The sequence below is a fragment of the Oreochromis aureus genome, linkage group 13 (assembly GCF_013358895.1).
Source record: "Oreochromis aureus strain Israel breed Guangdong linkage group 13, ZZ_aureus, whole genome shotgun sequence".
Lineage (NCBI taxonomy): Eukaryota > Metazoa > Chordata > Actinopteri > Cichliformes > Cichlidae > Oreochromis > Oreochromis aureus.
Window position 1 is genome coordinate 11,786,432 of NC_052954.1, and position 23,637 is coordinate 11,810,068.

Genomic DNA, 23,637 nt, shown 5'->3' on the forward strand with positions numbered 1-23,637 from the left:
GTCACAGTAGTTAAGCGTATCACCCTGGATGCCTTAGTCAGCAGCTGCTCAGCTGCACTAGGCAGGGCTCCTCAATTATTCACAGAAAAGAACGCACACACACATATGGGCTCACTTTGCATGTGTGTGTGTGTGTGGAGAACAATGATAGCACTTTGCAGAAATTATTCTTCTTGTTCTGGCATTTTTAGCCAAACAGGGTGATGGCAATGTCAGTCAGTGCCACCGAATCCTTAAAAACGCTCATGACAGCCATGGTGATGAGTCAGCACTATCTGCGTGAGTTCGGGGAGGAGGAAAGTAGTAGAACATCTTGTTATCCGGGGGTTGTGTGCAGCAAGGTTAGAAAATGAAGCAGGAGGACTTTTCTTGAATAATATATCAGCCGTTCGGCTCGATCCCTACCATTTTTTTTTCTTTTTGCATGCATGAGTAAATTCCTGTGCGTGCTTATCTGTTCACGGCCTGCTGCAGTGCAGCGCGGCGCAGTGCAGATCTCTGCGTCGCACATTAAGAATGTGTGAATATGTGTGTGCGTGCGTCAGCCGCTGACTTTGTGTTCATTCCACAGTAAATTGATCTGGCTGCTCACTAGACTGGATGGAAAAGGGCCCGGGGCGAGAAGTGCACAGTGCATCAGCAGATGGGAGAGCCCGCTGTGTTGCCATCACACAGCATTCCTCCTCCACTGGGCATGCTCAGAGGGGCCACGCCTCACGTCTCACGCAACACCACCACCACACCCCCCCCTCCTCCTCCTCCTCCTCCTCCTCCTCCTCTCGGGGCCTGTTTGAACCAGTCAGTCGGAGGTGGCGGCGGCAGTCCTTTCTCCTGTTTCTCATCTGACCTTCAAAAGCCATGCACGGGGACAGTAGGTTGACGGGGAAGGGAGGAGGGTTGTTTTTCTAAAAGCTCTCTGGGTAGCAGGGCTGATATGTCACTCATTATTTCCACTCGGTGCTTTTGCTCCGTCACAGCCCTCGGAGGGATGTGGAACAAACCGGCGCCTTGCACGCAGAGCCAGCAGAGGCTGGAACACAATAGCTAAACAACAGAGATAACCTATCTTAACGTGATCTGTCACCAACGTTAGCTACTATTACCTCCTGTTTCTTATCAGTACAAGAAACTAACAGCTGATGATGATTCCCTCAAATGTCAGTTTCCTTGATTGTGAGCTGATGTCGAAAGGGAACTTGCTCAGAAGGGTTAATAACAAGGAAGTGAAATCATTTTAGTCACTGTGTGCCTTGCTTACGTAATGCACAAGTTGTGCAACCTGACAAAAATACAAGCTGGTATTAATTGAAATCACTTTTGGTGAAGACTCACACATGTGCTCCAAAATGCAAAGTGCAGTACTGGAGGTGTGATTCCTTTCGAAAGAAAAAAAAAAGGTGTAAATGCACGCAGTCTCATATTTGCAGCACTGCTCGCATATCTCATTCACACTTCTATATTTAAATATACTGCAGGCCCAGAATGACCTCATGAATCACATGGTGCATTTATAGAGCGACAGTATCATCTTTTTTTTGGTTTCCTGCTCTGTTGTTGTCAACACAATCAAACCATACTTTACACATCATCATTATTGCTGCAAACCGCCTGCTGACAATGCAGAGAATCTCAGGCTTGAATTCCTCCATGAGTCACATGGCACGCTACAAACAGAAAGATCTTTTTTTTCACTCTCTCTCTCACTCAAAACTAAATCCCTCAGGCTTCCACACATTCCCTCTTTGTTTTGCCACAACATTCTGCTTGTCTCTTGTCCTTCCGTCTTTGCTCGTTCCTCTCTCTGAGTTGCACGACCGGGTTCCTGTTTATGTCAGGCGAGCATCAAGCCAATCAGCTGTGAAGGCTCTGATCCTCCTCGTAGCTATTTACTACCCTGTGGTCTGCGTAAAAAAAAAAAAACGACTGAAAGCGAGCTGAGCTTGGGTGCAGGCTGCTGAGTAAGCACACATGCAAAGCTTCAAATCACTCTACAGCTGACCTACATACATGTAAACCCCTCTGCTTTAAACTGTGCATGCGTGGGCCGGCACAGTTTTACCTTATCAAATGTGCTCCACGGCTCACTACATTTGCTTGAGTTTCTTACAGAGCAGCAGGAACAGCGACGTGATGACATTTTTTTTTTTCTTTGTTGCCGTTGAGGGCTGGAATGTGCTGGTTTGTAGATAACAAAGCAGCCCGAGGCGGCCGCATGCTAACTGCGCATGAGGTCACAGTCCGCCAACACAGGACGGCGTGACATGAGAGGGGATTTTATCCTGGGTTCTCCCTCGGTGGTGTCATACATACCTTTGCCCTTTGTCTTCTTCTGCTGCCCTGTTTTTCCTCACTGCTGCAGTTTCAGACTGCAATTGCCGGTTATCAAAACTGCCAGCCTCCTCTGTTATTATATGGTTGGAGTAAAGTGCAGACTGCATTTGAAGACAGCAAGAATAGACTTTTGCAAGAGTGTGCAAGGACCTGTTCACGAGTCCAGCCAGTCGCAGCTTTCTCTTGGGAGTTCACGATGTACCATAAATCTGTTAGGCAGGGAGAAAATATAATCAGGGCTTTGCTGGGGCATTTGAGTTCACTACAGGCAGTACATGAGCACTAATGCCTGATTCAACTCTGGCTCTGGGAAACATGCCTGACATTCAGTGTTTACACCCCTCAATGAAAGCTGCTAGTCAGACAGTCTGATCGCTCAGCCTGGAATTAGATTCAGGAAGTCATGAGATTTCCAGGTGGCTCGGCTTTCCTCGAATTGTTAAGCAGGGATTTTTCAAAGAAAAGCCAACACACATTAAACCGAGGGCATCGACTGGCTCCCCGCGCTTGGCACGTGGTCACGTCTAAACACGAGAAAGCTAACGCAAAAGGGAAAAAAAGAAAAAAAAACATCTAACTGAGTGAAAACAGGGGGAACGGCATTCGAGCGTTGTTAGAGAGAAACCGCTTCACTGTGCCATCGTTTAGTGCACAGAAACACACGAATTATGAATCAGTGCTGAACTCCTGCTGAACTCTCTGCACCAGCACCAAGCCAGAGAGCTGCACCACATGACATCCAACACACACATGCGCACCCTGTGACCTCTGCAGAGCTCCAAACATACGAGGCAGTCTGCTGTGGAGCGCTGCGTCTGCTGGGTGAATCATTACGCTGTGCTGCACCTGGCTGCAGTTAGAGAGTGAGAGAGAGGATTTTGATAAACTTGACGTCTGTTGGGAGGTGGCGGAGGACGCAGCCAGCTAAAGGGGAAAGATAAATACAAACTGGTGGTACAGCGGTTAAACCTCCCGCCCTTTTTGGCAGTCAAAGTGTGCGTGTGTGTGAGTGAGTGAGCAAGCGGGTAAATATTTAACCCTTGTGTCAACACCACACATGTGTCACAACAGCATTCCTGTGAGGCGCTCGTCTTGTGACAGAGCGGTTTCATAACAGGAGCTGTGCTCTGACCGCCCGCATTCATTGTTTTGCGGTTTTTGGAAGAAGCTTTGTGTGCCGGTGCAGAGTGACTCGTGTGGCACGACGAGTTTCGTGTTTCTGCATGTTGGGCGTTAATGAGTGCAGAGGTGAGGCTGTGAATAGCTGGGTTAACTAGTTCAAGACAGCAAACACAACACTCTGTTTACCCAGCAAAAGCCTCTCTCTCTCACTTCCTCCTGGCTGTAAATGGTTAACTTGGCAAGAATCATGTGAGCGCTAGTAAGCTTTTTTTTTTTTTTTTTACTGCATGGGGGAGGGGTGGTGGGGGGGTGAATTTTACTCGCCTTGCTGTTAGGCAATGGCATTTCTGATCAGAGCGATTTTATCGTGAGGAGAGAAAGCGAGAGAGCGGAGCACGTCACACTGCCTCAGGAAGGAAGACAGAATTGAGCTGTCTGCAAAGATGTTTTCTCGATGAACAAAGCAGATACGCGCATGTGAAAATAAAAGTGGAGAAAGGGGGGAGGGGGTGGTTGGTGCGTTGTCCTTCAGGGCAACCCTGGGTGCAGCTAGACTTGTCAGTCGGTGTGAGAGCGTTTCCTCTTCAAGGCTGTCTGGCTCCTCCTCCCCCCTCCCTATTGTGTGGCAATGCAGGGTGGGTGAACTTTATCCCTGTTTGGTGAGAGACACAGCTTTCAAGTCATTTGCATGGAGCAGGATCAGGTTGCACACTGTGCACCTACTGCACAATGAGAATCCCAGCACTTAACAGAAAAACAGGGAGATGTAATCACAACCTTTCATACGGAAAACGGCCTCTGCCCAAACCTGTAGGACGACTCCAAGCCCGCCCTCCCTCCACGCACACACTCAAAACAAGGGTTAGCCTACATCACACACACTGAAATCACAAAGATTGCATTCACCACACCCAGCTCCACATGACCTTTGGACAGGCAGGCAGGTTTTTGCAAACACATGGCGTAAGACGGCTCAGTATCAGCGGCGTGCTTGTAGTCGTTACGAATTTGCACAACACAAACATGCGGGTTAATATCACCTTTGCCTTATCAGGCTCCTTCAAGGGCACCAAACTTTCCCACAGTGCTCTGCTCTGTCCCGCCTGCGTTCCTCTGGGACCTCAACTGTTGCTATAAGAGTTTAACAATCATTCCATGTGCTTCCCACACTCTTACTGTACCTCTTCAGCTGAGCTCGTTGTGGTGACTAAACCATCCACTATATCTTAGTAAGGACTGACTGTATGTAAGCCAGCGTCTGTGTTGCAAAACTAGTTTGTCATAGACGTTTACAATGCTGGGAAATGTGATCATAAGTTCCCAAATAAAGACCGTCAGCACTTTCATTTCAGTTTAAATAATAATAACAATAAAGCCTCGAATACATTTTCACTGTCGGGCTTAATTCCTACCAGTATCTTTAGCAATTTATTCACTGGAGTTTTCACTTTTCTGGAGAAAAATAACAGCAAGAACTAATTTAGTTTTGAGTATATAAGTAATATAATTAGCCGTGCAAGTAGTTTTATTTAAACAGTCAGAAAATCTATGGCGTTGAAAATAGGCTCATTCTTTACACTTTTGCTCAGATGGTTTGTCTTCATAATTACAGATTTAGCGAGGCTTAATAGTTTTCCCCATTTTGCCTCAGGAAAGCCAACAATAGCCTTCTTTATTTTTTAGGGCAAAAGGGCACAGCAGGTCAGACAGCCAAGTCTGGACAACATCTATTTATCTGGGTTTTCCTTTGTAATAACAAATTGTCTCCATCTAAGGCAGGGGGAGCAGCAAAGACTCCATAGCGTGTAGCAGGAAGTCAGTGACAACAACTGTGATATTAATTATGTTAGCTTACAGAAAAAAGAGGAGGATTTTGGTGGAGGTGGGTTACAAAGCGGCTTGCAGTTGGTGAAACAACTGCAGGAAGCCTTAAAAGGTGCCTCCTGGCAGCATATATATGCACATACTGTTTTGTTTTGTTTTTTTTACCTTACCTCATTTTGACTTTTCTTTCTTTCTTTTTTTAAAATCACTGTTGTGTTTACAGATTTTTGCTCATAGTATACGGCCCTTACCAGGCATCTGTGGCACTGTAACTCTGTTGTTCATTTGTACTACTTTTCAGTCTTTATCATGCTCCTGTGACACAACCATTTATCTTCTGGGATCAATAAGGTATCTATCTATAGTATTATCATAACATGCAATTATATTTGTGACTACAATGTCCCAGACTATAAAAACTGTCCTTCAGTACACATTCACACGCTTGTCCTTGTCATCAGGACTCTATTTTCTATTTCAGCTCTTCACAGTGCGCCGTTTCCTGAGACAAGGCTTTGAAGTGGATGAGGGAGGTGAGACACCATGCGCCCAGATGCCCAGCCGCTGTGGTTAAAGGGTCTTTATCACGCAGACAAGGGGGACAGCACTCAGCTCTTGCCCTTCTATCTTTCACCGCGGCAGAAGAGTGATTTTGACAACCAGCGCTCCCCAGCTGCGCAGGGGCCAGGCCTGCAAAACCACAGGCGGATAATGAATGCCACACCATCGTGACAACTTGCACTTTTATGGAAAGGGGAGGAAGGACACTTGTGCTCACAGCGTATGATGGGACGTCCTCCATAAACCAGACAATCAAAGCGAGGGCAGATAAGCATCTGTGGAATCTGTGACGGGAACCTCCGCTGATTTATGGGCACTACTGGAAAAGGTTTGTTTCCAAGTGAACGTGTTTAGAGGTAACCAAAGAAGAAATACAACTTTCCCAATGCAACCACGGCATCTGTAAATGATAAACCACAGTTGCATTATCCATGATCTTCCTTGCTTTCCTGAGCTGAACAAGCCACATGCTATTTATGAAGAACTTCCTCCAAAATGAGGAGACTTGAGGTTTTCCAATTAGGTCAGATTGCTATTCTTGGTTTTTCTTGACTCTCGCAGTCGTGTTATTTGTATTCTGTACATCAGAGGAATTATACATCCATTTGCTTTCAAGGCAAACGTTACTAGAAAAGGAGCAGCTTTGATCTTCTTCCAATAGACACGCTGAAACAGCTTCTAAATAAAGGAGTTATAAATATGCATGTGCATACGTTCTTTTAGGGATTATTTGCCAAGGATTTACGCAACTTTAGTTGAAAGAATGAAACAAATCAGTTGTGTTTTCGAACTAATAACTGGAAAGGACAGCAAGAATTTGCGAGCCTGAGCTGTGCCGTGCCAACTGCTTTCTCCGGGAACATCAGAGTTCATTTCTAGCAAATAAATGGACAGGAGCTGCAGTAATAAATAAGCCTACTTTGGAAAAGTTATATTTTGAGTCATGCTCAGAGGAAGAGGTTACATAACACATGAAATACTCTTCATGCTTCTCTATTTTAAAAAAAAGAAGCTATGTGTCCAAATTTATACTTCCAACTAACACAGGCACATGTGCTCAGACACACTACAGAGCTCTACAGAGTGATGTCTTTGGAGTTTGCAGGGTGATCTGTCAAGAACAAACCAGGTGCACAGAAACCACTGCATTGCTGCTGTAGGAGTGGCCGTGGGCGATGTTGTCCTTCTGGAAATTATAAATGTGTCTGTGTTGACATTTTTAACATTTTGTCTGAGTAAGCCACAGAGAGCTGAAATGACTCCGCAGATCACTTCAGTATGCTAAACATAACAACCGTGAGTCAGGTTTGAAACTGCCTTTTAAGGCCAATAAATAAGGCAGCATTGACATGTGCAAGGAATGCGGCTAATAGTAGCTTTTGAATTGAACCTCAGATAATGAAAAGAGGCTGAAGTTGTATTGTGATTCATTGAGGTCACGCCATGTGCTGATTTAGCTACAAAAAAAAAAAAAATAAAAAAAAAAAAATAAGAGAAAGGCTGTTTACATTAACGTCTGCTTATGACTGAAAATACACGGGGGTTTCCACTGGACAGGAAATGATGTCGTCAGCCAGCCATGCATGCAAGCTTACTTAAGCGCGGCATTACAGAAGCAAAGTTCAGCTCTTTCTGTTCCTGGTTGCCCAAACCGAACCTGTACTGCAGGCCACTGAAACTACCTTCTGTTGAAAAAAATGGATGTGAAAACAATGCTGTTCATTTACATTTTTCTGTGGGGATTTTTTCTTGTTTTGTTGTTTTTTTTAATTCTTCCACTTTCCCATCTCAGCACAGTGGGTTTTTTTCTTTAATTTTTTAACCAAGCTGTCTGAGTCCCAAAAAGCCCGGCAGATTAAGAGGATATGTTACCATCTTGAGTTTTTTTTCTAAATGGATACACATGTGGCACATCTGGGTCCAAGCCTGACTCATTACTCACTTTTTTTTTATGTCCCATTCTCTGCAGCCATGGCAACTGCTGCATGTTTGGCAGAAAGCTTTTGAAGGCAGTGGAAAAAGAGAGAGAGGGAGCATAAAGGGAGAGCTAGAGATAGAGCGAGAGAGAGCGAGTAGCTCTCAGTAGTTGGCCTACATCCAGTGTAATCATGCCATGGAGCTGAAATGAGGCCTTTGGCAGCACACCAGGTTTCTGAGAACAAAGATGTGAGCTTCTAATGTTGGCGGTGGGGCCTGCTTGGCATCCTCTGCCATTTCCCAGCAGCCCTTGCCTTGGCTGACTGCCAGCCCCCCCCCCCTCCCCTCCCCTTCCCTTGCTGGGACTGCAAAGAGGATCAGAATAAAGAGAGAGACTTGTTTTTCACTCGCTTCTTGCTCCGGCCCAATGACATCACCTCTGCAGCCTCCAGCCCCCAGATTCCAGCCGCCCAGCACATTTTTTTTCCCCCCCTTTCGACCCTCCATTTTATTTGAATTCCACCATTTTATACCTGACTCTTAAAATCCCATAATTTGTTTGTTTGTAATTGCCATGTGCCGCACACACGGCTTCTCCGCTCTAAACACAAGCGAACACGATGAGGAACGAATCTGCACGGAAAAAAAAAAATCAAAACATATTCAAACTAACACTAATAAGGGAGGTGAGGCGGCAGATGGATGCTCATTAGCTTTCAGAGCTCTGCAGATCTTTTTCCTTTTTTTTTAAATCAGCCCTTTAATCCTTGCTGTGCAAAAGTGTGGCTAAAAATAGCACCGTAAACAGGATATATATGGTAGCTGGGGGTAGCCTACTGTGATAATCTCTATGGTTACCTCTCCCTGTTACAAGCTCCAGGAGCTCTGCAGAGGATGCACGTTATAGTCCTTACATTGACTCTTTATACTTAGCAGCTTTTGCCAGTTAAATCTCCAAGACGGGGTCACGACCACAGTTGCTTAACTCGCACTATCCTGTTGTAACCTCCCTTTGTGTCGGTGCAACATGTTACAGTTTTGTTTGATGCTCGCCTCAGCAGTTCTTCTAAAAAGGTTATATAACATAAAATGTTGGCAGTGAGAAAAGACACAAGAGGAAAAAAAATAAAACATCCAGTGCTTGCGCTCTGCTTAGGCAGAAGACTTCACAGAGAATCTGTAATGTTTCGCTGGCATAAATAAAAGATCTCCAATATAAAATTTAACAGTCTCTGTGAGCGATGAGACGCAAATATCATCATCTCACCAGCCCCGCGATGCTGTCACATGCTGGGTATTCCCCTGGCCGTCACCTACCTCTCACTCTTTATTTAGCCTCCTCATGTCTCAATTTACATACTGCTGAAAAAAAAAAGAAGTTCAAAACTGCTTTATACAGCTTTATACACCCTGCCACTGCCCAGGTGACACTGTGGTGATTTTCACTGTATATACACGATTCATATTGGCCAGTCATAACAATCCGTGCATGTCTGGCTTCCTCTCAGACCTTTGCTGCCTCTGTTCAGTACAGCTCTGCCTTTGCTTCATAGCACACTGCAGCATTTTTTTTTTCAAATCAGTAGATCTACTTATTATAGAATCAGGTCATTTAGGATTTAATTGAATCACAGCATGCCTCTGTCTTGCATAATAGCTATTTGGCCGTGCAGCTATTTGCTTGCACAAACATCGACTGAGTGGAAACCAAAGGATCAAAGCATTAGGCAACAATTTTCCCACCAATCTGAAGAAAGGAAAGAATTTGTTTAGTTTGTCCCTCACAACAGCCGTTTCCTAACTATGTCATAAAGCCGAACAACACTTCCTAGTGTTGTCCATCCAACACGGGACTGAGTTTTGAGAGAAAGCGGCGATGGGAAGCAGTGGGACAATGCAGTGTTAACAGAGAAGGTGGGGTGGAGGGGGGGGGGTTAAACTTTCTTTAAATATCCTCTTTCACTGCAAGGTGTCCCCATTCACATAGCGGCAGCTTTACGGGAATAACGAAACAATATGGCAACATACTTGGTGGTAACACATGAGCATACGTGTCTTGTTTTGTTTCTGGTAACCCTTTGAAGAAAATGCCACAGCGCAGGATCACGGTGGCAGGCAGGGAGCCAGAATAGCCTGATGTTCTGTCGAAGGGTGAGGCGGATGAGGGTACGTGACTAAACATCTTGCTTCCTCTTTTCCAACGTCACATGGACTTGCACAAACATATCCTGCTTTGTGTCTGCAGGTTTCAGACGCATTGCCTCACCCAAAGCCTGAGGCTAAGCTGCAATGAGTTGGAATGAGACCAGATGAGAGGGAGGAATGAACTACTGGGACAACTCCTCCACTTCAAAAAGCCTCTCCACTTTTACTTCAGGGGATTTTGGCTGAGGTTATGCCACATGACCTGTTTCTAATAACATTTCTTTCTTTTTGCCTTTCTGTAAAACATGCCACACTGGAGTGGAGTCATTAATCTTGTTAAATCTTTCATACTAATATCTGTTGAGCTGCTTTGACTGCTAAAGTCGCTTGAAATGAGTCTGAATCGCTAATTCACTCCAGTGCCATTTCATTTCATTTCAGCAGTGGCAGATTTGGACTGCTCTGTGCACAAGAATATTTAAAAAAAAATATGTGGGCACAGCTACAGCAGGCTATATTCATGCTGTAACCCCAATCCATTCAAGTTCACAACACACTGGCTGGAAATCCCCACCTCATGACTGAGCTTCCTGGTTACTGGCTGGTGGAGGCGCCTTTTTTTCTTCTTCTTCTCCTCTCCCTCTCTCATTCTTTTCTTTAAACATTAACAAGCCAGGAAAATATTATCTAATCATAACTAAAAGGCTAACTGTGTACATCCTGAATTCACCCTGGTGAGCTGGCAAAAATAAAAGAGAGAAAATGCGGGCTGTAAAGTCGCTCCAATAAGCCTGTAAATTGTGCCCATGTGCTACAATAACACATTTTTGAGATCCTCTGTATAAATATAAGATCTGCCATTGGATTACAATCGCTGTTTTTCTCAGGGTCGACCCACCTCATTCAGTGCACAGTAGTAGTAGCAGCAGCTCACTGCGTCGAGGCGCGGTGCATTGAGAAAAACAAGCTGCAGCCTGAACCGGATAATGCTCTGAATTTAGGACAAAGCAGCAACCGGAGGAGCTTGAAAGTCGCTTTTTTTTTTATTATCCCCTGGCGGTCTGTTGCTAACCTACAGCCATATTTCTTTTAGCAGCGTGCAGGCTGGTACCGGTGGACCTATTTTTTTGCAGGTTTGATGATAATAATAACAGTAGCGCGGGTTATTCCGGAGTCGGAGGCGGTGGTGAAGCTGAACTGGGTGCCTTTTTTGTTGGCAGAAGCTCAGGTGATTAAGTTAAAATATTAAAAAAGAGAGAGAGAGAGAGAAAAGCGGTGAGTGACAAGAGGCTGCAGTAAAGTGGGGGGGAGAGGTGGTGGTGGTGGTAGTGATGGTGGTGGTGGAGGGGGGTGGGGGGTCTGTCGAAGAAATCAAGTCAATAGAAACTGAAGTGGATGTAGGCGCTTAGAGCTGTGACGTCACTTTCTACATTGAGCCAGTAGTAGAGGAGAGTCAGTGGAGATAGATAGAGGAGCGCCGTAGTAAAGTACACACCGTCATGAACTTCTCCCTCTAAAACTTCAACCTTGTTGCTCTAGAAGTCGGAGAGAGGACGAGATTACATTTTTTTGTTGTTGTTCGACAAACGGAAATTGCTCTTTATTCGCTTTCTTTTTGCGGGGGAGTTCGGGAGGAAAGAAAAAAAACAAGAGAGAGCGGGGGAAGAAGGCAACATTTTGGGTTTCTTTTCGGGGGGTCGACGACGAGCGCTATGTCGTCCGCGGCGGTCGCTGCTTCTTCCAGGAGGCAGTCGTGTTATTTATGCGACTTGCCCCGCATGCCTTGGGCCATGATCTGGGATTTTACCGAGCCCGTCTGCAGGGGATGTGTCAACTACGAAGGAGCAGACCGCATTGAGTTTGTCATCGAGACGGCCCGACAGCTTAAAAGGGCTCACGGTTTTCAGGAGGGCAGGTCTCCCGGGCCGGGGAAGTCGCAGCTCTCCGGGAAGGAGATCCAGGCGATCAACCACGCTGCGGGGGGAGATCCGGGCTCCCGGCCGCCGCAGCCTCTGGACCGCTACCCTCTGTCCGACCGCCCGCCCAGGCTGGGTCCAGAGTATCAGCCTAGAGGGCAGACAAACGGCATCCAGCTCCCTAATGGATTTCCTAAGCCTGACGAGCCACCAGAGCTGAACCGCCAGAGCCCCAACCCGCGCAGGAATAACACGGTGCCCCCGAATTTAGTGCCTTTGCCTAACGGGGGCTTGACCCCGGGGCATGCCGTCAACGGCAGGGGCCAGATGGGGCTTTCCTCCACTCTGGCTGGCGGTAGTCCCGCCGACATGGGCAAGAGACCCGCCTCGGTCTCCAGCACCGAGCACGACAGAGAGCTGAAGGACAAGCACAGACCCGACAGTCTCACGCCGGAGATCTCGGAGAGCCACAAAAACAGGGCAGACCCGGACTGGATGGGCAAAGGCAAAACGGTGAGGGACCTGATGGCTCTGCACACCACGTTCGAGACCCGGTACAAGAAGGACCATGTGCCCATGCCACAAAGGGCTATGGTCTATGAGCCCAGCCCCACTCTTTCCAAGTCAGGTGAGCATTAAAAGGCAGGAATATTTTATCTATACTGTGCATTTTTAAAATTTTATTTTTAGTACTGATTTATTAATTTTCCACCCAGGAATGTGTCAAGATGGTAAAAAAATGGTATTTATAAAGCCATGCCCTAATATTATAAGGGCTATAAATGAATTTTTTGAATCCTTTGCTGTGTTTGTTATTGTTTTGTAGCCTGTGGTGCAGCAGAAATTGGCAAAATTCACATCTCCCTTCCAGGCTAATTGTTGATCCTTGTGTGAGCTGTGCAACTCAACTGCTGTGTTTAACCCTTTCCCACCTCCAGACAGAGGAAAACATCCCCGGGGGAGCAACAAGAGAAAAGCATCACCTGAACCGGAGGGAGAGGTGACAGCTGCCAAGCTCAACGGAGAGGGACAGCAGTGGTTACCACCACCTACTGACGGACTGAAAATGCCTCCAGTTCCCCCGCCAAGCTTCGCCTCTCCCCCTTCCACAATATCCCCTCACTCCCGCACCACCCCACCAGAGGCAGCTCAGAATGGTCAGTCCCCCATGGCGGCGCTCATCATGGCTGCAGACAACGCAGGTGGGAACAGCTCTCCCAAGGACGCCAACCAAGTCCACTCCACCACCCGGAGGAACAGCAGCAGCCCCCTGTCGCCGTCCTCCATTAATCAGAGGAGGCTGGCGCAGAGAGAGGCGCCGAGTGCAGGCACCCCCCATGTGCCAGGCATGGACCAAGTGCACCCCCCACAAAGCATTCCGGACTCCTCTGTACCCAGCAGCATACCTCTGTGCTGCACGCTGTGCCACGAGCGTTTGGAGGACACACACTTTGTTCAGTGCCCGTCTGTGCCCTCTCACAAGTTCTGCTTCCCATGCTCAAGGGAAAGCATAAAGCAGCAAGGCGCCACGGGTGAAGTGTACTGTCCAAGTGGAGAGAAATGCCCCCTGGTTGGCTCGAACGTACCATGGGCTTTCATGCAAGGAGAAATCGCCACCATCCTTGCAGGAGATGTCAAAGTAAAAAAGGAGAGGGACCCTTGATTTTTTTTCTTTTTTTTTTTGTCTGAACACTTCTTTGGGGAGGGGAAGCAAAAAAAATATGAGTATAAATATATAAATATCACATACATACCATTCAAACAAACTAACGGACTTGTACATATTGGACCCAAGGGAAGAGTATACTTCGTAAAACATGGTTGTATAATTTTTGATTTTTGAATACATTGTGTTTCTATATTTTTGAAGATAAAGGTATGTACTCATTATAATGAACTACGTTCCTCTTTGTTGATGTTTAACAAAAAATTCTTGATGTACTTCTAGGTCTGGTGGCAGTTCCTGTTTAACGTAGAATGTGACTAATGCTACTCTACGAGCACTTGGCAAAACTAAAAATGCTTTTAGCTGTACTTGTATGCACTTGTTTAAAAATTGCCAAATACAATTTCTGATCTTGTATGAACATATTGTCTGAGCTTGCTTCATTTTGAGTGAATAAGTGACACATGGGGCTGTGGACAGATGACAAGATAGCGCTCTCGGCTCTGACATGCAGGCTTGTTGTTGTGACGGCTCAGGAGACTTGATTTACGCTGCACACAACACAACACAACACAGCATGAGCAGGCTACTGTTTCAAGCTGCAGGACGGAAGAGCCTTTTTTTTCTGTCTCTCTTTATGCACACAATGCCTTATGTGATTCATGGAGAAGCTTGGCTGGGAAAAAAAAGAAAAGAAAAAAGGAAAGAAATACAACACACATTGTCCTCGACTTTTGCGCATCGCTGTAACTGATTGCAGAACTAGGTGCCAAGTCATGTTCAGTCAGCTGGAATCTGTCGAGTCAGTAATGAGAACGTGCATGAATGTCAACATGATACAATAGTGCAAACCACGCCGTGTGACCGCAAATTTGGACTTTTCCTGAAAATAACCACCCTTGGGTTTTTTTCTGGCGACGTGTATTTTTCAAGCTTGTATGCAGATTGTGTCTGACGTCATAAAGGTGTTTGGCTTTTTTTGTTTTATTACACATATGTCTTATCTCTCTCTCTCTCTATCTACATATTTTTATATATATATGTATATATATATGTAGGGAGAGAGAATTTTGTTATTAAAAAAAACATACTTTTGGTTTAGTCTGCAGATGACAAACTGCAAATAACGAATAAAATCAGCTTCACAAACCAACTCCAAGCATGCGTTAGGTACAGTTAGCACTGCAGCAACACACTGTTTGCTTTCGGTTTTAGCCTTTTGTGTCACACTGAACATGCACTCATAATGCAGCACCCTTCCCCACGCTGAGAACAGAGTAAACATCCACGCTGCCTTACGTGCCAGCCTCGCTCTGTATGCCTTCAAATGTAAATGCAACTGCTGCTGCAGTTTCTTTGGCAGTGGAGTCACACACAAACGTGCACAAAACCCCCTACAAACTCTTGTATCGCTAATGGCAGCCCTTACTGGTCTCTACAAGCACTGAGGAGCTTACGGTGGGCCATTAAGTGATAAACTGCAGCTACTGTATCTCCAGATGAAAAGCAATCCTGAGACTATTTTTGCTCTCTCTCAGACAAAGAGCTCCCGAGTAGCTGACCACACAGACCCAGACATGGAGCATAATATCTAGCAGAAAGGAGGGCTTGGTGTTAGCAAGCAGTTGCGTAATTATTTTCAGACGTAATCTGCTTCTTGCTAGCTCCCTGATTTTTCAAACAGAGCACACAATCCAAAAGCAGATTGTTTTTTTTCTTCTTCTTAATTAAAGGCCCACGAACTGCTCTGACATTGTTGCTTTACTACTGCTTTAGTTTACCGTGGTGCCCATGAATCTGCTCATCAGCCGGGGATTTACTGACCTTCTTGCTCTGACAGACATGTTTAAGATGGTATTTTTGGAAGGCAACTGAAAGCTGTGATTACCCGCTTCTTTAAAAGGCTGCGTGGTGTCCCCGATTAACTGATTGATTCATGATGTTGAATGAAAACACAGCCTTTGCACTCGCCCATTTAGCCGACTAAGAATAGGAGGGATAATTATTGTCCCCTAACTGAGAAGACTGGAAGGGCTGCAAAGGATAAAGGCAACTCTAAAGGTAACTTCAGAGCACGCGTCAGCTTTTACAGTGTGATTTAAAGCTCGAAACGTGTTTTTCATGAGTGCGCGTTTTCCAGGCAGCTGTTTGTTTATACACCCTTTTTCCGTTCTTTGGAAAGCTATCTTATCAGTTGGACTTTAAAACGAGAAATGCAGCCCACTTTGATAAAGGACAGCGCTTTACTGTGCTCATCAACAACACGCCCGCTCCTTATTCCACCTTACGTGGTGTTCTCAGAGATTTTTTTATTTTTTTTGTTAATCAGTTGACTCGTTGACCTACTTGTTCCTTATCACACTGTACTGCCAACCAAATTAAAATTGCCACATCTGAGAATATCAGAGTTGAGAGCCAGGTTTTTATAACCTGGAAAGATGATGCAATGAGACGTAAATGAACACGTCTCCTTCTCTCGCTTTCCTCTGTGCTCGTAAAGATATATGACAGCAGATGCAGTACCTGTTTGTCCAGTGGTGACTGAAATAGCTTGCGCCATATCTAATACAGTGATACTGTGTCCCTGGAAGTGGCTCTGTCATAACACAGCACTCTGGTGTTGCGTGGTTACCGGTGAAATCGGTGCACGGCAGATGCAGGCTGTTGGTTAATATGCAGGGAGGGAGCTTTTCTGTAAACAGACAGCATGTGAGGATCAGGGCCGCACAGAACTGATAGCATGAAGTTCGGCTTTAATTTTTCTGATTATACATCTTTTCTTTTTTTTTTTTTAAAGTGAATCATCTCTCCTGCTTTCGGTACGATCACGCAGGTTGTGGTTAATGACTGAGGTTTTTATTTTGTTTACTTACACGAACCTCCAGGGATTTTTAATGTCTAAGCCAGGCTCGTGAGGCGAACGCTCCTGACTTTGATGTGCTTTTACCCTCAAATGACTTTATAGAAAACCTGACCGGGTGAAATCCAAGTCCAACCTTGGGTAAAGTTTAATTCGATTCCTTCTCTTCCCACTGCTTCCGGATAGCAACTTGAGGCTTTTGCTGGGCTACACTCAAGTGTTTGTAATATCCCTGAAATCCGGCGATCTTTCATCAGGCGGCCGCGGGCCCAATCAATGGTCATAAAATCCTTCATTGACTGTTTGATCGATATTGACTCGACACAATCCAGTTAATCAAGCTAAGTGAAAGGCAATAACAGATAGGTGACGCAGCCAGTGTGTGCTGCTTGGCTGCTTCTCCTTGTAATGATTAACTCGGGCATTACACAAAGATGTCGGCGTGATAGTAAAACTCAGAGTTCATATTTGTTGTCTTTACAGCACTAGGTGAGTTTATTCTAGCACTTGCCCGCACAGCTACAGATAAGCGTTTCTCCTTCACGTATGGAAAAATACTCCGAAAATGACACCGTTTTTAAAAAAGATAATCGCATTTGTTGACGTTCGTTTTGTTCGAAAGATCAGCCAAGCGTGACGCCAATGCTGACAGCGTGTTCATTGAAAAACACTACTACAAATTCTAATCCTTAGGCATTTATTTTACATCAAAAAATGTTGAATATGGTCCAGTGGGTGGGTGGAGGGAGGGAAGGCCTGTGTGGGAGACACTAAAGCACTCAATGTAGCCAGCTGTTTCACTAATGAATCCATGTTTAGCACAATAAATCAAAAGGCGTGCTCGTGCTGCTGTAATCCCCTGAAAGCGAAGCAGAGACGGGGACGCGCCAAAAGGAGAATCTGGTCTACATTTCTCCATTCCCAGTATAACTGAGCCGCTTGGTTAATTTTAGACCTGTCAGGGAAAACAAGGTCACAGCAAATGTTGTATCGAGGACACGCTCAGATCTGCCTCTTTTTCTCTTCATCAATCAAAGTTTCCCTTTGGTGCTGGGCTCGGGCTCCTGCGAGACTGGTAATGACGGTTTCTCTTCTCAGCACCGGGGGAGAAGCTGGAGCTTCAACCAGCAATTAGGAGGATCCGCAGGATGTGTAAAATTTCCCTTCTGATTCTTGGCTTGGTCCGCAGAGTGGGGAGAGGGGCGGGGGGGTGTTACATCTGACTGGCCTGTTTACCATGAAGGCCAGCAAAGTTAAGATGATTACAATGCTGAGTGCCAGATGTGTGTGTATGTGTGTTTTTCCCCTCAAACTGGTATGAGGCTTGTTTACTGCAAGAGCACCATGAATTGTTCAGTGTTTTCTCTGCTGTAATTACATGTGTTTAAATGTAGTTTTGGATGGCAGTGGAACTATTTTCCATGTAAAGTACTGAACATAAACAAAAACAGTGTCTTTAAGAGGGCACACACGGCTTTTTTTGTTTGTTTAAAAGATAGTATGGGGACACCTTTCCCTCACTTCATGCTTTACGTTTGTCTCTGGATTTCTTTATTAGCTTTATCGCTGCGGTTTGGGAACCTAACTTTCCATTTTTCTTCCATGCGATCGCTTCCTGCCTTATCTTTCCATCCATCCGTTTCTCTCTGACTCAACCTCTCCGTATTCCTGTATTCTCCCTTTTTGCTGTGGTGTTGCAGTGAATGGAGTCTGTGAAATGGAAATGAGGACTCTGGCGCTCTCTCACTCTCTCAGTCTCCCCCTCTTTCCAGACATCAGAACGAGGCTATGCCTCCAATGTTTTTCTCAGATCTTGGAGTGCTGCCAAATCTTATAAGTGGAGCAGAGAGAGGGAGAGAGAGAGGTGGAAGAAGAGAGCGAGCAGGATGCAGAGGAAGGAGAGAAGCGTAGGAGAAAAAGATGAAAGGAGAGAGGATGAAAAATGAACGAGGGAGAGAGGCAACATGAAGGATGAGGACAAAGCATGGGACTGATCCAAGAGCATTTAGGCTTTTTCTCATATTATAGCCGAGCCCAGCACAATCCCTCCTCTTTCTGCTGAGCAACTACTCCTAGCTTCTGGCTCAGGATCAGCTGATAAGATGGCGTGGTGCTACTATGCCAAATGAAAAATAGGAGGCGTGTGAGGGGACTGTTATCGTGTGCAATCGAGAATTTTTGGTACATAACAACATGGCTGGAGAAAATAGGCCACAAGGAGGTCTAAATTTGCTCCACTGGAGACATTTGTAACATAAATACACCCCTGCAGAGTTTTAATAATGACAGAAATGCAGTCGTGTTTAATAGAAGCCACGACTTCTTTACCTTCCGGACACAGTATTTTGGGAGGCCTTTGGGAGGTGCGTGCCAGTCAGGGTAGTAAGATGCTTGCTGCTGCCTTTGACATGCCAAACTAAAGTTAGATTTAGCTGGCAATAAGAGCCATGCTAAAAGTAAACACGGGAGCAGCGAGCACCGCTTTGATCTAGAAGGATCCTCAGCCTGCCGCCCTGCTGTGGATTTTCAGTGCTTTGAGTTGTTTTATTTTTTTGGGAAAAATCCAAAATTAACTAGAGTTCATGAAAATGCACTATATATACAGAAGGACTGGGAGCCAGACCTTTTCAGAAACTCAGATGCAATCATAGTGATTGACTGTCTGGTGGAGTGTTGCTCAAAAAAAGTGCTGTCTTTTCCCCTGTGTGTCTGGTGAATGAGGCTTTGGTTGAGCTGTCAGCTTTGTGGTGGTTACAGTGTGCATTTGTGTGTCTTGGGAGGGGGGGGTGGGGGTCAGGTGACTTTCTGTCTCTCTGCACCCCCAAGATGCTTGTTTAGTCAGCTGAGAGCCTGGATTTCATGGATGCGATGGCTTGTGAGGGCCATCTGCGCGCCGCCTTTAAAGCTTGAATAATGATGCCAAGCCTATGTACGGAGAGTCGAGTGTGCCCCGGTCACAGTACAGAGGTTAAACAGATCATTTCTAATAATCACTATTCATGTTGAGACAAAAACAAGGAAACGCTGCATCTGCATTGATATGATACAGCAAAAAAATGCTTTAGCCATCCATCTGATTGCAGACTTCTTTGCACTGCTGGTTTGTATCTGAATGTCCTGATGAGAGGGCAGGCTGGTGGTCTGATGAATCGTTTGGTCCCTGGGGTGTGTCAGCAGATCTGTAGTGATGTATTAAGGGTTGCTCATTTCCTGCCGTCCCTTTCTGCTCCTTGCCTGCTCCTCTCTAGGGTTATGGCCAGGGGATGAGAGAGGGAGGGGGGCAATTATGGCCAGTTCAAGCCGGGACACAGCACTCAGTGTCTGCATGCAACGAGATCAGCTGCCTCCGCCACAAACACGCAATTAAACTTTCACTGTCGTGTTGCCAAACAACAAAGCACCACACACACACACAAAAAAAATGTCTGAGACAACTTTTATGTGCTGCATAAATCCAGGATTCCTGAGAGATCTTCAGTGTGTTGTACATCACCTTTCATCTCCTTAAAGGCATACAGTTGTCAGAAGATAAGAACAACACTCTTAGATATCCTGTCACTTTTGTTTTTATCTGGGAATACGTCATGCGTACATGCCCACACACACAAACACACACACACGTACGAACACCCATCCACAAATTCGCTGTATTTTTTTTATGTTACATAACAGTGAGTGGGAGCCATTTCTTCACCGAGTGCTAATGTTGTTGTCAATCAAGGCTTATAGTGGCAGCCATAGCACAATCTCTACAGAGGCAGAATAAAGCTTTTATCGCCTTTGTTTGGTCTCCCTTGCCAATCAAGTGCTCTATTCTCTTGATTTCACCTCCACCTCTCGTTCCTCCTCCCCGCTCCTATTGTTTTCTGTGTTTGTTTGAACTAATTTTCTCAGGAACTGTTTAGGTTATCTTCCCAGCAGCGGAACGTTTGAGTTGGCGTTAAGGAGCGAGAGGAGGTCAGGTCAGCACAGAGAACAAGCAGGGCCTGTGCTTGACAGGTGTGGTCTATTATTAGAGCCGGTGACTTCAAGTGCGTTACACAACCTGCGTCGCTCGGGCAGGTTTATTTAGATCGCAAGCAGAGCCGTTTTGGAGTATCTGATCGCTCGGGCAGAGCTATGTCACAACAGGTGTCCGGGGTTGGGGGTGGCGGATAATGGTACAGTAAATAACAGAAGGGTTTTTATAGCTCAAGGTTGATGGAGTGAAATTCAGAGTGCTCGGAGGAAAGCATTTGCAGATTTAACTCTGCCGTGCGGGCACAAAGGCGATCCATCCATCTATTTGGATCCAACAAAAGTGCACTTGTATTTAGCCATCACGAAATAAAGTATGCTAATGACAGGTTGCGCTTGATATACTGTATACATGTCTGCTGCTCTGTAATGATATAATCACAGAGCAGGAACAGCAGCCGCTCCCCTCCCTTGTCCTCCTCTTTGGCTGGAATGTGCAGGGGGAGAAAAATGATCCAATGTCATCCGCAGTGATGGAAGCTTCTCTGTTCAGCCAGAGGGATATGTTCAAGGGAGGGAGGAGGGGGGAGAGAGCGGATATTTCTGGTTGAGTGTGAGTTTGAGTAAGTCCGGGCGTCGAGCCAAGCATGCCGATGGAGGGGAAGGGAGGGGCGGGAGGCTTTTGGAGAGAGAGAGAGAGAGGAGAGAGATAGAAACCCTTTCGGGCTGGCGCGCTGTCAGTTTCACTAGCACACAGCTGCTTCTGGAAAATTCTGCACCCTGCCCTACTAAACCACCAGGCATGACATGAATAACAAGAATGGCCCAGCCATCAACAGCAGATACTTTTCCTTTTGACGTGGGCCTAACAGACTGGTACAAATGCCCTGGCCTTGCACATAGTGGAAAAATCAACAATGAAGGGGACACCGGGGCACAATGTGGAAATGAAATCCCGGGTTTAGGAGGCTTTGTCCGGACAAGGACGCAGTTGACATAGAGCCCGAGGGCTTTGCAAAAAGGCCGTGCAACAAAATGCCAACTGATGTGTTTTGATGGGGTTACTCGTTCACCAGCCAGTCACTAATTGGAGAGTAAGAACCCACTAAATTGCTTTCAGTCAGCATGGAGCTGTGGCGAATTTCCTTTCCGAGCTGCATGTGTCATTTTGTTGCCCTTCGAAGACAGCGGCAGAAAAAGAAAGCATGAAATATGGCAGCTAGTGTGTGTTGTGTGTTTCTAACATGACCAGTCAACACTTGCCCCAGATCTAAGTACAGCTTTCCCAGCAGTGATGAGATAATGCTAGCCCTTATCCCTCCATGAGGTTGTTAGATATGCGCAACCCTCTGTAGTGTTGACATTTCCGTGCCCAACCCAAGTGAACACATAGGGCCACGGAGGCTCCTCTCAGGCTGTCTGTATCCATGGCAGATAAAGAGGTGAGTCAGCCACTCATCTATCCAGTTCTCCTCCTCCTCCTCTGCATGGCAATACTCCTACCCTTAGCCCCCGTCATCCTCGTTCACAAGGCCTTATGTGTACATTCAGCACATGGTGGATTGTATAAATAGCAGCGACCGCGTGGCTCGCCGCTGACACCTGACATTTTCATGCCCCAGCAAGCCGCTGATACATTTGGCGCTTGGCACGCATTCTTCTCTCGGGTTTATCCATCTGTTGATGTAGAGCCCAACCCCCAAGCCACTACTATGTTCCTGTAACATAACACGAGGCTCGTCTTTCCCTCTATTCATCTTAACATGCAAGCACTGCATGGCACAGACTTCACCCCTCCCTCCTCCCTCCATGTTTTTCTCTGGCTCTTACTCGCTCTCCCTCCCCCCATCGTGCTGTCTTTCTTTTTCCTGTCTCTGCCTAACAACACCCAACAAACACACGCTGCACAATCCACCCAAGTCATTAGTCTTCAGACTGGCGTTCAGCTGGTCTCAGAAACCCACCAAGATGGGGAACAAAAGTGAGATGGGAATTGCGTGAAGCTGGAGTGATAGTGCTGGCAAAGAACTGAATGTGAGATTGTGTGCAGGCAGGGTACTTCCTGGCTGCCCGCCAACTTCGAGCAGCAGCACTGCAGCATGTCAATATGTCCGTTGCCAGGGAAACAGCGAGAGCACACACAGTCCATAGAAAACCTTATTGCTACACTTTACACTCTTCTTCCTCTTTTTAAACTCCAGCTCAAAAATGCTCAATGAAGCTGTATTACTCTCCAGGCTAGGGAAGGGCATTACTAAAGGGGGGTTATGATGAACCCCCATGGACCACCAAGAGCTGCTGGAAGGGCATCATCCCTAACTGGCTTCCCACCCTTGAACATGGCCAGTTGTGTTTATTAAGTGAATGTGATCAGGGACAAAATATCTTTAGTGCAGTAAAATGTGCTAGTCTGGTTTAAAAAGTGTCAGCACTTCATTTGGATCATTCAACCTTTACCCCCAACCGGTCTCAGCAAATGGCTGTTGGGGTTTTCTCACGGTTAATCTTTTGCTTCACTCCAGATAGCTCAGAACTCAGATGTTGTAACTTGAGAGTGATGTCACTTCTGAGTTAGCATGTTCCAGAAAATGTGAGGAAAGACAGGATTTGTTTTGGTCACTTTCACTAGTAGTACAGCTAGTTTGTGCCCTTAAAAACACATTCAAAGGTAGAGCCTGATCAGTGCAAGAGATTAAAAGTTTACAGTTTTACTGCTGTTTATGTTATGTGTTGCCATCTTGGAATGTTACGTTTGGGTTGGTTCAACTTTGCTTCAACTTTCCGAGTGGGAAATGAGAGTTGAGGGGAAGTTCCAGAATCAAATTCCAACTAGAAACTTGGAAATGCAGGCTAGTGACTTATTTAGCAACACACCATTAGCCTTATATAAAGTGACTTGAAGAAACAGTTCCTGTGATTTGGAATTAAATTGAACTTAAATTAGAAAAACTAAAAAAAAAAGTATTTTATAAAATGTGGCATCTAGAAATAAAACATGAGAAGTGAAGCTACCTTCGCCTGGATTTTAGCATTACATGACAAAAGCGACTAGCTAGCTAGGCTAACGTACAGCTAGCTGCATATTAAGTAGCATACACATAAAATAAGAGAACATCACTCACCAGCGCTGGAGTATAGCCTTCTTCGATGGTTTCTATGTTAACCACACAGCTAAGCTTTGTTATTTCCATAAAAAGGCACCAATACTGCAAACACAGTTAATTTGAGTCGAGCTCTCTGATGCGAATTAGCAGAGCTAAAGTGAAGCTGAAAGCTAGCAGCTAACACTACATGTGTTGGAAGCAGCCAGTCACACAAAGTTGCAATAGTCTTAGTAA

At 45.7% G+C, this 23,637-nt stretch overlaps 1 protein-coding gene and 1 long non-coding RNA gene across 2 annotated transcripts; both read left to right on the forward strand.

Annotated features, from left to right (window-relative positions):
• Positions 1 to 574: 574 nt before the first annotated feature.
• Positions 575 to 6,500, forward strand: LOC120443280. Its single transcript, XR_005615305.1, has 3 exons — positions 575 to 871; positions 5,579 to 5,628; positions 5,759 to 6,500. It is a non-coding gene; the product is annotated as an uncharacterized LOC120443280 (long non-coding RNA).
• A 4,769-nt stretch (positions 6,501 to 11,269) lies between these two features.
• On the forward strand, positions 11,270 to 13,905 carry irf2bp2a (interferon regulatory factor 2 binding protein 2a). The gene is made up of 2 exons (XM_031737576.2): positions 11,270 to 12,444; positions 12,755 to 13,905. Exons 1-2 carry the CDS (start codon positions 11,613 to 11,615, stop codon positions 13,477 to 13,479), a joined length of 1,557 nt encoding a protein of 518 aa, XP_031593436.1. The 5' UTR covers positions 11,270 to 11,612; the 3' UTR covers positions 13,480 to 13,905.
• The last annotated feature ends 9,732 nt before the right edge of the window (positions 13,906 to 23,637 follow it).

Bases quoted from the DNA above. Each gene is read 5' to 3' on its own strand.
- irf2bp2a (XM_031737576.2), top strand. From the start codon at position 11,613: ATGTCGTCCGCGGCGGTCGCTGCTTCTTCCAGGAGGCAGTCGTGTTAT. The intron at 12,445-12,754 runs GTGAGCATTAAA...TCCCACCTCCAG, and splicing joins CCCCACTCTTTCCAAGTCAG to ACAGAGGAAAACATCCCCGG.